At 41.1% G+C, this 13339-nt stretch overlaps 1 protein-coding gene across 3 annotated transcripts in view; it reads right to left on the bottom strand.

Moving 5' to 3' along the window:
- The window catches only part of phrf1 (PHD and ring finger domains 1), a 97953-nt gene that overhangs the window by 26900 nt on the left and 57714 nt on the right, over positions 1 to 13339 (bottom strand). For all 3 annotated transcript variants that reach the window (XM_078549329.1, XM_078549331.1, XM_078549330.1), the window contains 3 exons: positions 12749 to 12880; positions 6344 to 6501; positions 1813 to 5244 (listed from right to left, as the gene is read on the bottom strand). In XM_078549329.1, coding sequence (XP_078405455.1) covers positions 1813 to 5244; positions 6344 to 6501; positions 12749 to 12880 — 3722 coding nt within the window. The remainder of the gene's footprint in view (positions 1 to 1812; positions 5245 to 6343; positions 6502 to 12748; positions 12881 to 13339) is intronic.

Below are 13339 nucleotides of genomic sequence, written 5' to 3' on the forward strand. Positions count from 1 at the left end.
GTCATTAGAGTTGAATTCTCTTTCTCAGAAGGTAGTGGAGGCTGGGTCTTTAAATTTAATCAAGGCTGAGTTAGATAGATTTTTGTTAGAAAAAGGATTCAAAAGTTATGGGGCAGACAGGAAAAGTGGAGCTGAGACCACAACCCCAGATCAGCCATGATCTTACTGAACAGTGAAGCAGGCTCAAATGGCCAAATGGCCTACTCCTGGTCCTAAGTCCCATGTTTCTAGGTTGGCACTTATCAGCCCAAACCTGAATGTTGTCTAGGTCTTGCTGCATATGGACAAAGACGGATTCAGTAAGGAGTCATGAATGGCAATGAACATTGTGAAATCATCAGCATACATCCCTATTTCTGACCTAAAGATCAAGGGAAGGTTATTGATGATGCAGGTGAAGATGATTAGGCCTAGGACACTACCCTGACGAATTCCTTCAGTGATGTCCTGGGGCTGAGCTAAGTGGTTTCCAACAAGCATAACCATTTTCCTTTGTGCTAGGTATGACTCCAACTAGTGGAGAGTTTTCCCCGTCTCACATTGACTTGAATTTTGTTAGAAATCCTTGATGCCACACTTGGTCAAATGTTGCCTTGATGTCAAGGGCAATCACTCTCACCTCACCTCTGAAGTGCAGCTCTTTTGTCCAAGCTTGGACCAAAGCTGTAATGAGGTCAGGAGCCGATTGGCCCTGATGGAAAAAGTTATTGCTATGTGAGTGGCATTTGATAGCACTGTCGACAGTACCTTCCATCAATCTGATGGGCAATTTTCCACATTGTCAGGGAGGTGCCAGTATTGTAGCTGTACTGGAACAGCTTGGCTAGGGGCTCAGCTAGTTCTGGAGCGTAAGTCTTCAGCACTACAGCTGGGATGTTGTTAGTGCCTATAGTCTATGCTGTCTGCAGTGCCTTCAGCCATTTCTTGATATCACATGGAGTGAATCGAATCAGCTGAAGACTGGCACCTATGATCCTGGGCACCTCAGGAGGAGGCCAAGACGGACCATCTACTTGTCACTTCTGACTGAAGGAGGTTGCAAATGCTTCAGTCTCGTCTTTAATACTGATGTGCTAGGCTCCCAGCTAAAAGCAAAACAGGTCTACAAGTTGAGGTAACTTAGAAGATTATAGCACATCATGCCCTTATTGGCTCTTTGAAAGAGCTATCCATTTCATTCCAATTCTTGCTCTTTCCCACAGTCATGTAAGAATTTCCCCTTCAAGTGTTTATGCAATACTCTTTCAAGCAGAGCAATCAAGATCAAAAAGTTTTCATTTCTCCCCCCGCTCCCACTACTCCGCCACCCACTGGTTCTTTCGACAATTTCTTTAAATCTATGTCCCCAACGCAGCATGTGGCAGAGAAGTGAGTGACAGACTGCAACTTCAGAATTTTCACGTTAATCTGCACTTGCAGACTGCTGAAATTGCAGTCAGATTCAGAGTTAATGATGGTGAACACTGACATTTCAGTGTCCAAAACCCTCTCAAAAACTGGCAGTGTTTCTGAATGGAATATAAAATCATGCTGACAAACTCACTTCTAGCAAAAAGTAGTTATCAAAACTGACAAAAACCTTTTGTCTAACTTCATAATGCTGCATTGGTGAAGAACACACCTCATAGTAAACACTGCAATCCTTCTCAACATTGCATTTTCTATTACCAGGATAGTGTTAACATGCAGTCCTATAATATTTGATCGAATCTTGGCCTTTAGTGCAATCTGCCAAAAAGGGACACAATCTGCAATTCGTCTGTGCAGCCAAAATTCAAAGGGTACAATACAATGAGAAATAATTGTACTCACTTGCAGGCTTCCCAGAAGTAGTCTCATCCTTCTCCTCTGTCTCCAGGTTCCAAGTCACTCTCTTGACAAGGGGTTTGGTTTTCACCACAGTGCTTTGTAAACCTGTTTCACTCTCAGTCTTGGCTTTCACAGGCTCTGTTGATTCCAGGAGGGGGATTTCCTCACACTCCCTATTGCTCTCTGTTTTCATCGATTCTAGCTTTCTCTCTGATGAGTCATTTCCAATCACGTCACTTTGTGTTTCTTCTTGCTTATTTGCACTGTTTGAACAAAGGCCAGCTGACACAGTCTCAGGGGTTGGTTCATTTTTCTGGAGGCATGTATCTGTTGCACAGCTCTCTGGGTGTTCGTTCTTAAATAAAGCCACTGCCTCATTAACCGGAGTGCTGGAGCTTTGTGGTTCCTCAACCGTACTCGTGTCCACAGATTCTTCTTGATCTTCCACTGGTACCACTGAATCAGCAGTAGTTGAACTCTCAATTATAGGTAAAAGTGTGTCAGATTTAGCTGGCGAATGTTCTTGAAAAGGTTCAGCTTCAGGTTCCAAAGCTACTTCTTCATTTACTGACAAAAGTGGGATCTCCTCCTGTTTGCCTAGACATATTAGGGGAATAGAAACCTCATCTGAAACAGCAGGCTCTTGGTAACAAGGACTTTTGATATGGAGACACTCAGGCACAACACTGGGACTTTTTATTAATGTTTTGGCCTGGTTTGTGCTGGAGTCATTACTTTCCCAAATGTGGTCAACTCCAACAAAAACATCAGGAATATCTTCTCCTAAGCCCTCACTTTTGCAGCTGAAGTCCTTGTCCTGCTCAAGAAGTTCTTTCTGGTTTGCTTCTTCCTGTACTTTGTCAATGTATGGTGTTGATTCCTCTTTAATGGCTACTGAACAAGATGTGCTCTGAACAACTGGTATAAAGTTACCTTCCTGCAAGCTTTGAGAACTACAAGAAATAAGCAGTTTCTTTACTGAGGCTTCCCTCTCCAAAGGCTCATAATTTCTGTAAGTTGAAGCTTTCTTTTGCTCTTGATCCTTCTCACCAAATTTTACTTTTTCTTGAAAGAAAGTTTGTTTCCTCTCTAATTCTGTGAATTGCCATTTGGATTGCGAGCACCTATCTCTTGATCTTGATCTACTCTGGTCTTTAGACCTTGAACGGGTTCTTGATCGAGTTCTTGGTTTTCTTCTTTCCCTGGATCTAGATCGAGTCCTTGATCTTCTCTTTTCCCTAGGTCTGGCTGACTTTCTCTTCTCTCTGGAACTTGACCTCGTTCGCGACCTTCTCTTGTCTCGAGAGCTAGATCTAGACCATGATCTCTTTTCTCTAGAACTAGATCGGGACCGGGACCTTATCTTCTCCCTGGATCTAGGCCAAGTTTTTTTCCTATCTCTGGATCTAGACCATGATCTCGAACGTCTTCTCTCCCTGGACCAGGAGGTTGATCTTCTGCTCCGTCTGTCATACAATTCCCGGCTTTGCTCCCGTCGGTACTGCTTTCTTTTTCCTTTCTCACTGTTGCTCCAAAAGTGCCTGGAGGAGCCTTTGTGGTCCCTTGATCCTGAAATTTTCCTTCTTCTCTTGTGACTGTCTGTAGACGCACCAGAGGAAGAACTGCCTGACCTCCTTTCTCGAGATCTTGATCTGGAACGTCGTCTTCTTTTTTCCTTGCTCCTATCCAGTTTAGGTTTTCGTCTTTTAAACTTCTCGGAGCTGCTGGAGCGAGACCTTGACCTAGATTTTGATCTCCGTCGTTCTCTTGAGCGTGACCTCAACTTCTTCCGTTCCTTTGATCTTGATCTTGATCTGTAGCCCTTGCGTTCTTCGGATACTGAGCTCTTGCATTTGTGGTGGCTATGGGAACTTGATCTCGATCGTGACCTCGAGCGAACCTTTGATTTAGTGTGGAGCTTTTTATTCACTGTTTTTCTTAGTTCATTTTCTGATGAAGTATCTGCATCAGTTCTCACACAAGTGGGGACAATCTTGTTGACAGCTTGCAAATTGCCCCCATCAGAATATACACAAGAAATAATAACATCACTGTCTGTATTTACTGTCTGCTGTTCAGGCTTGGGTTTGTCTTCAGAAGATGTTGGAAAGCTGCAACATGCTCGGTTTGTGTGTGTATTGTCCCACTTCCTCGCATCAGGTTCTACACCTAATTTCATATCCTCATCTTCAATATTAGCCTGAGGTTCACTAATAGCTTCTGCCTCAGAGAACAGAGATTTACAACCATCAGAACTGTCAGTTGTTTTTTCTGTTGTCAGAGCTTCAGATGTGATTTTACAATGCTCTGTTTGCTGTGTGCAAGACAGCTGTACAGTATCAGTATTAAAGTAATGATTTAACGTATTAGTTGCGTGCTCATCGCCTTCAGAAATGTCATTACCAGGGCTGGGCAACGGGGATTCACCCTCAGATCTTAACTCATTCCTATCAGGAGTGGAACTAGATGAAGACGGGTCAGAACCAGTGGGATCAAAAGGATCATATATCTCATCTATTTCTTTTTTTACGGTGAGTTGCAATCGTGAAATATTCTTGTCTCTTTTGCTACAATGTTGAACTTCGTCATCCGTGGGTTCAAATGGGTCATAGGCATCCAACTTAGGCAACCTAGTTAAATGACCAGTGCTACTTGTCACTTTTGTACAGCCCTGTCCAGACGTGCTGGATACTAAGTCTTGAGCTCGGAGTTTTTCTTGGAAAGTACTGGAACAGCCAGCTGAACCTGTGGTGGTAGAAGATTGATGTCTCTGCTGGACAGGTCTCTCAGTATTCTTTTCGCTATTTCCCAATTCCATAGGATTTGTAGTCTGGCTATCCTGTTCATTGCCTGCGAGTCTGTTTGTACAGGCTTGAGATATTCCATTGTTTTGTTTGTTACCAGTTTGCAACCCTAAACTACCAGTTTGATTCTTGATCTTTGGTATCCTAGGAAATTCTGATATATCAAGTCTCCTAACAGGTGGTTTGGGTGGAACTCTATTCAGTGTGCCCATATTGTTTTTGAAATGCAAATTGGAGGCACTATTTAACCATTTGAAAGGTGTAAAGCCACTGGTGCTCTTCTGACCATCCCCAACATTTTTATTAAATGCTCCCGTCCGTTGTGTATTGAGCAAAGAAACAGATTCACCTGGCCTGGGGCCAACTGATATTTCAGGCATTGGAGTAAATGTTCCCGAAAAGGCAGGTCTTGGATTGCTGGATGCTGTTTGTTGCCTCGGCTTAGATGTTAAACCAGATGTAGATGGCAATGTACCCAAGACATGTTTTGCAGTTGTAGCGAGGCCAGCAGTTTCCTGATCCTCTTTCAAGGTGCTTACAGAGTTCCCTGAGATGCAAGCACTTGTCGATGAACATCTACCAGAAGTCTCACCAGTTCTGCTACTGCTTGACGTCGATTGTGCAGGTTGCCCTGATGCAACAACAGAAAGGAAATTGTAAAATTAATACATTACACAAGACATGCATATGAATTGCACTTCTGGACATCATACTTTAGGAAGGGTGTCAAGTCCTTTGAGGGGGACGTAGAAGTTTACCAGGATGATAAGATAGATTGGAAAAGCTGGGGTTGTTCTCCTTAGATCAGAGTAGTTGAGGGAGGTTTAACAGAGGTGATCAAGATAATAAGGGGTTTTTACAGAGAAAGCAAGGAGACCAGGAAGGCAGGCTAACATGGACCCTTTGGTTCCAACTAGAAACTGATAGTGAAGCGAGCTCTAATTGAACAACATGGTTGAGACAATGGAGTAGAATGAGGAGAATAGTTCAAGTCCAAACAGATTTTTCCAATAACTTAAAAGAACTACGATACATTTGCCATAGAGGGAGTGCAACAAAGGTTCACTAAATTAATTCCTGGGATGGTGGGATTGTCCCATGAGGAAAGGTTAAATTGACTGGGCATTTATTCTCTGAAGTTTAGAAGAATGAGAGGTGATCTCATTCAAACATACAAAATTCTTACAGGGCTCGACAGGGTAAATGCAGGAAGGATGTTTCTCTTGGCTGAGGGGTCTAGAGCCAGGAATCACAGTCTCAGGATATGGGTCAAGCCATTTAGGACTGAGATGAGGAGGAATTTCTTCACTCAGAGGGCAGTGAATCTTTGGAATTCTTTGCCCAACAGGGCTGTGGAGGCTCAGTTGTTGAGTATGTTCACAGCTGAAATTGATAGATTTCTGCATATTAAGGACATCAAGGGATACGGGGATAGTGCAGGGAAATGGTGTTGAGACAGGAGATTGGCCATGATCTCATTGAATGGTGGAGTGGGCTTGAAGGGCTGAATGGCCTACTCCTACTCCTATTTCTTATGTTCGTAAATGAAATCTGGTGGGCGATTTATGGAGATCATCTCAGTAGGGCAATGGAAGCAATAAATCAGATAACTGGCATGGACTAGAAAGAACATGAAAGCAAATAAATTGACCAGCATTCTATTACAATATAAAATCTTAAACTAACTCCTGTTTAAGATAAATAACTTGATGGTCTGTTTTAAAGAATACCTCGATCTTTAGGCTTTAGTGTTCCATCCCTATTGATCACAACATCGGAACTGTCCATCAGTAAGACATCCTGTCCTGCTAGGATACTTCCTAGCACATCTGGTACAGATGTGGCTTCTGGTTCTGCCTCCTGCGCAACAACTGGAAATCTTCCATTCCTGTTACAACGATAAGATGTAATCTCTGTTTAAACATTCTCTGCCATAGGACTAAGTCATGTCTGGCCGTTCTGTAAGGCTGACAGCAGAAAGTAGAGATTGTTCTAATTAGAGTTTTCAGGCTATTAGGAGACTCATGTGGCAACACATGTCTTCTAGAAGAACACAGAACTGCAAAGTCACTGCCCATCTAAACATACAGGCAAGTGTTCAATAATGCTGGCAGGGTGTTCTTCTTTCAATAACTTTGATTGTGTATGAACTGCCAATGGGCCCCAAGGTCCTCAGTTTGAACACAGGAATTAGGATTGGATTCACTGAGTCTAAAACTCAACAGTTCGAGTCTAATGGCTACTATATGATTCAACATGGTACACCATAAACCCAACCAATCATCACAGACAGATAACAAACAACTTCTAGCTGGAATTATGAAAGGATCTGGTAGAGTAAATCAGAATAAAATAAAAGCAAAATACTGAAAATCTGAAATAAAAACAGAACATGCTAGAAAAACTCAGCAGGTCTGGCAGCATCTGTGGAGAGAGAAACAGAGTTAACATTTCAAGTCGAATCTGACATTGCGAAGAGGAGTCGTATTTGACTTGAAATGTTAACTCCGCTTCTCTCTTCACAGATGCTGTCAGACCTGCAGAGTAAATCAGGAGCTTGTTTCTACTGGCAGGAGAGTTGGTAAGCAGAGGGCACAGATTTAAGATAATTGGTAAAAAAGGGCAGAAATGAAAAAAAAAACATTTATACAGCAGATTATGATCTGGAATGCGCTTCCTGAAAAGGTGGCGGAAGCAGATTCACATAATTTTTGTTGTGATTATCTAGTTCATAATTCATATGTTTTGGAATATTACTTTTAGTTTCTGGGATATATCTTTCAGGGTTGGAGGTTAAAGTATTAAGATGAATGGAAAAAGCCTGGTTAAGAAACTGGTAAACAACCCTAAGAAAGGCAAATCAAAGAAGCCTAGGCTTATCTTACAAGGTCAGAGTTAATGGCGAGAGAAGCCTAAATAGATGACCCATTTCTGGACCTCTTGGTGGAGCCACGGTGTCTATCATTATCTCCACAAAAGAAGCTATAACTTAGTAACTCTGGATCAATTCTGGGAAAGAGGATCATAAAACTCTATTAGAGATAGAAATTATTCATTTGGGTTGCAGAATCAAAGAGTTATTTTGAAGGTAAAATAATTTGTTTGCAGTTGTGCTTGAACCACCCCAAAACATGTTATGTTGCCATAGTGATAGTGATTCAGGGTGGAGCCTTGGTTGGAGGGGTATTATTTATCTGTTTATTTAATTTATCTGTGTGTGTTTGTTGACAGAAGCAAGCAGTTCAGTTTTAGAATAGACAGCAGATGGAGTTTTGCTTTGGTGTAGACTGTATCACACCAGATTGAGAAAGCCAACAGGAGAAGATAGTCAGTTAGGCCTGCCCCTCAAGCAGAGAAAATACTAACTTCATGGCTTATTGTGTGGAATGCAGGTGGGGCTCTATCTCAGTTTGGGTTATGTGACAGAAAAGCAGCTGGAAGATTTGCTCTAGCTTGCAGCTGATGGAAGAAATCTACAGTGGTCCCCACAGGGCCTTGTGGCAGAAAGCAGCCAATATAATTAGCTTTGAAAGCTGTGGGAAGACAGTTGGGTATCTGCTGGCAACCCGAACAAGGAGTTGAAGTATCCACAGATGAGGGGCCTGTAAAGAAAAGGTGGTGGGTCGTGCCCCGAAAAGATTAATGGAAGGATCCCAATAGAATCTTACCTCGGAGGATAGCTGGTGCACTGAGGAGAATTAAAGTGAATTCCGGAGATCTGTGGCATATGTTTGTGTTGGTCCCAGGAAAAGTGAATGAGCTTTCAAGGTTTCGTAAGATAAGGGTACTCTTATGGGGGTGGGGGAAAGTAAAAAATAGAACTGAGTTTTAGTCTTTATAAGTCTTTAAAAGCTATAGTGTTAAGTTAGTGGTGCTTGCTTTGTTTATTTTCTCTTTACATATAATATAGCTTGTCTTTGCTTAAACCCATAAAATCTTGTGGCGTAGTTCTATCAGTTAATTGCTGGGTGTTTGAATTTCTTCTTTAAATGTTAACGATCCCTAACAGAATCATAACTGTTTCAAAAGGTAAGTTCAAAGATACTTTGAAAGGAAAAAAATTCACAGAGCTATGGGGATAGATCAGGGGAGTGGACTAATTGGATAACTCTTCCAAACAGTACAAGCAATTTCCTGTGCTGAATCATTCTATGATATTAAAATTAGGGTTTTTTTTCCATTGGAATCCACTGCCACCAATTAGACTCCACAAATGGAGCCTAGGGTAACAGTCAACCTTGAATTTAAATATGTAGATACAATATTGTCAAAATATGTGCTGAGATCTGAGGTGATAAATAGAGAGTTGGTTGAGGAGAAGCAGATAGTGCCAGCAATATTGAACGTGTATTTTGCTTCAGTATATGCAAAAGTGAAAGATATTGAGATATAATAAGCAACAGATTAAGTATTAACTGCAATACCGTTCTTATTACTGAAACGTGGCTTAAAGGGCAGGCATGGTAGCTCAACATCCCTGGTTATGGGGTTTTCAGATGAGATAGAGACGAGGATAAAATTTGGGGGTGTGGGGGCTAAAGCTGTTGCAATATTGGTTAAAGAGACAATGACAGCTATGAGGAGGAATGATATGTTAGAAGCAGAATCAACTGAAACCGTATGAGTTGAACTGAGGAACAAAAAAGGGGGCAATCACACCGATGAAAATATAGTATAGGTCCTCAAACAGAGGCAGATAGAAGCATAAATATGTAGGCAAATTGGTGAGAAGTGCAGAAACAAAAGGGCAGTAATAGCAGTGGACTTCAGCTACCCTAATATTAACTGGGAAAATTAATTGTAAAATGCATAGAGGGTGCAAAATTCTCAAAATGTATTCAGGAGAACATTTTTAGGATGTTAAAAGCAAGCCCAACAAGAGAAGGGGCAGTTCTGGGCTTAGGTTTTAGGGAATGAAGCTGGGCAAATGGAAGGGGTATCAGTGAAAGAGCATTTTAGTGGTAGTGAGCATAATTTAGTTAGATTTGGAGTTGTTACAGGAAAGGATAAAGGTAGATCAGGAATAAAAGTTTGAAATCAGGGAAAGGCCAATTTTAGTAAGCTGTAAAGTGATTTGGCCGAAGTGGACTTGAAACAACTACTTGAAGGTAAATAAGTGCCAGAACAGAGGGAGGGATTCAAGGAGGAGATAAAGAGGGCCCAGACAAATATGTTCCCACAAAAAAAGGGCGGGACTCCCAAATCCAGATACCCCTTACATGTAAAAGAGCATAGAGAACAGGATACGGCAAAAATAGGATGTATATGTCACATGCCAAGAGCTCAATACCACTGAAAGCCTAGAGGAGTAAAGAAAGTACGGGAGTGAAAATAAAAAGGAAATTAGGAAATCAAAGAGAGAGTATGAAAAAAGCATTGGCAAGTTAAATTAAGGAAATCCCAAAGATATTTTATAAATACATAATAAGCAAGATAATAACTAAGGAAAGAGTGGGACCAAAAAGATAACTTGTGTGTGGAGGTGAAAGACGTGAGCATGGTTCTTAATGAATACTTTGGGTCTGTTATCACAAGAGAGGGACAAAGCAGAGATTATACTTAAGGGGAAGTGCAAAATATTGGATGGAATAAACAGACTGAGGGAGGGAATATTAAGATGGTGAGGAACCTTGAAAATGGATAAATCACCAGGTTTGGATTTAATGATCCTAGGCTGTTAAGGGAAGCAAGGGAGGAAAATAGCATCATTTTGCAATCCTCTCTGGCTAGAGGTGTGTTGCGGGAGGAAGTCAACATTTTACTATTGTTTCAAAGCAGATTAATTACAGACCAGTCAGCCTAACTTCAGTGGTGGGCAAATTATTGGAAAAAAGCTCTGAGAGATGGTATAAATCTTCATTTAGAGAGACATAAATTAATCAAGGACAGTCAGCATAGATTTAGGGAAGGTCGTACCTGATTAATGATTTCCTTTTTTCAGGAAGTAACTAGGAGGGTCAATGAGGGTAATGTGTTTGATGTAGTCTACATGGATTTTAGCAAAACTTTTAACAAGGTCCAAAAAGGCAGACTGATCAGTAAGTTAAAAGCTTATGGGATTCAAAGGAAAGTGGCAATTTGAATCCAAAATTAGCTCAGTGACAGGAAGCAAAGGGTTATGGTCGATGAGTGTTTTTGTAACTGGAAGGTTGTTTCCTGTGGGATTCTGCAGGGCTCTGTGCTGTGTCCCTTACTGTTCATGGTATATATGATTGACTTAATGTGCAGATGGTGATTGTGTGGTTGATACTGAGGAAGAAAGCTGTAGGCTGCAAGGAGATATTAATGGACTGGTCAGGTAGACAACAAAGTGGCAAATGGAATTCAATCCTGAGAAATGTGAGGTAAAACATTTGAGAAGATCAGACAAAGCAAGGGAATAACCAATAAATGGTAGGATATTGCAAGTGTAGAGGAACAGAGGAACCCCAGAATATATTTATACTGAACCTGAAGGTAGCAGGACAGATAAATAAAGTTGGTCAAGAAGTCATATGGCACAACTTCCTTTATTAGCCAAAACCAAGAGTGGGAGAGCAGGGAGGTTATGCTAGAACTGTATACAACACGTTAGCCGCAGCTAGAGTACTGTGTACAGTTCTGGTCACTGCATTACATGACATATGTGATCACACTAGAGACCATACAGAAGTCATTTACAAGGATGTGCCAGGAATGGAAAATTTTAGCTAGGACAAAAGATTGGATAGTTGGGGGCTGTTTTCTTTGAAAGAAGAGACTAGTAGAGATTTAATTGAGGTATATAAATTATGAGGGGCATATAAAGAGTGGATAGGAATAGACCTATTTTGATTAGCAGAGGTTAATAAACAGGTGGCATAGATTTAAAGTAATTAGCAGAAGGATTAGGGGGAGTTGAGGGGAAATATTTTCACCCAGAGGGCAGTGGGGTCTGGAACTCACTTTATTAAAGGTGGAGGCAGGAACCCTCATCACATTAAAAAAACACTTGAATATGCACTTTTGGAGCTGTAACTAACAGAACTATGGATCGAGAGAAGATGGAATTTGGATGGATAGTTCTTTTTGAATAGGCACATAAGTGATGGGCCGAATGGCCCTCTTCAGAGTTGTATATTTTTCTGTGTTACTGTGCAAGTTAGTTAGAGGACAGTTTTGAAACCTGACAGGATAAATTCAAGAAGCCAGAGGGAAATGGAAGCAGAGACCCTAGAATTTATATGCCAAAGGTCTATTGAAGGTGGCTGGAGAATTTCCAACATAAGTCAAACAGTGAGACATGGTTAATCTGGGTAATCACAGGTCAGTTGGCTTAATATGTGGGGCAGGAAAAATTTTGGAATCAGTAATGAAAGATGAAATTACTAAATATCCAAAACAAAGAAAATATTGCTGAAAAGAGAGACATATTGTTGAAGCTTTTTGTCTTGCACTCATCAGGAACAAACACAACAATACCAAATTTTAAACAATCACAACAATTTATACTAAAGGAGAAAAGAGTGCTGACGGCAAGTCAACTCTGATTGGCTGGGGTGCTGCCATGGAGAAAGCAACAGCCAGAGGAATGTTTGCTCATAACAGGTAGAATACAGACCATACTCATCCAGCCCGGACTTGCAAAACTCAAACAAAATATTTACTGCTACATGTGATTCTGCAATTGGATTGCACTTGTTGAAAAATCCTGAGTGTGCTGATTGCTACATAACCTGTTTAAGATAATCAGTCGAGCTTGTAATGTGGCTCATTTACGCTTGCTGGAAGCAACATGCATTCATGTATTCATGTGCAAATAAAAGGAATATGTTCAAGCCTTGTGCCTTTTTTGAACCACCCAGGAGCTTGGGGAGCCCATTGCTTTCTCCATGGTAACAATGCGACCAGAGTCGACTTGCCAACTAATCAACACCCTTTTCCCCATTAGTATAAATCGTTGTGATCGTTTGAAATTTGGCATTCTTGCATTTGTCCTGACGACTGCAAGATGAAAAGCTTTGGCAACATGTCTCTCTTTACAGCAAGGGAGGGAGTTAAGGGAGATTGTCTAATGTTGGAGGGGAGGATAAGACAGGTTTTTTAATATTCCTATTCTGAATAACCCTTTAACAAACCTCCAATCACAGTAACAATTCATCAATGGCATTTCCTACCTTGAGATTTTTACAGAGATGGGTCGGGCTACTGGCCGGTGAGACCGCAGGGCTGAGCGGGAGAGAATTCTTCTTTTGTTGCTAAGAGGGGACCTGGGACTTGAAGTTTCCCTGTCCAAAGGTTCAGCAGCACTAAAAAGAACATTTATTTCTAAATTATTTAATTTCCTCATGAAGCCTAAAACATTGGTAATTTTACATTTCAAATGATATCCAAATTATAATGTAATTATAATTATTATGTAAAAGGAAACCCTGAGGAGCTTTATATAAGAAATAAGAACAGAAGTAGACCATTTGGACCATCAAACCTGCACCTCTTTCAACACGATCACGGCTGACCTTCTGCCTCAATTCCCTTTCCTGCTTACACCCCATATCTCTAGATTTCCTGAGACACCAAAAACCTGTCTATCTTAGTCTTAAATATACCCAACAAAGGAGCATCCACAACCCTCTGCAGTAGGCAACCTGCCACCAGCATACTCATCAACAAAATCCTCCTCATGTACATATCCATGGTCTTATCCCCACCCTCTCTCTTCATCCTCCTGAGACAGAGTCTAAGCACTTCAATTCTTTGACTATGGT

This window comes from Cetorhinus maximus, chromosome 9 (assembly GCF_964194155.1).
Source record: "Cetorhinus maximus chromosome 9, sCetMax3.hap1.1, whole genome shotgun sequence".
NCBI lineage: Eukaryota > Metazoa > Chordata > Chondrichthyes > Lamniformes > Cetorhinidae > Cetorhinus > Cetorhinus maximus.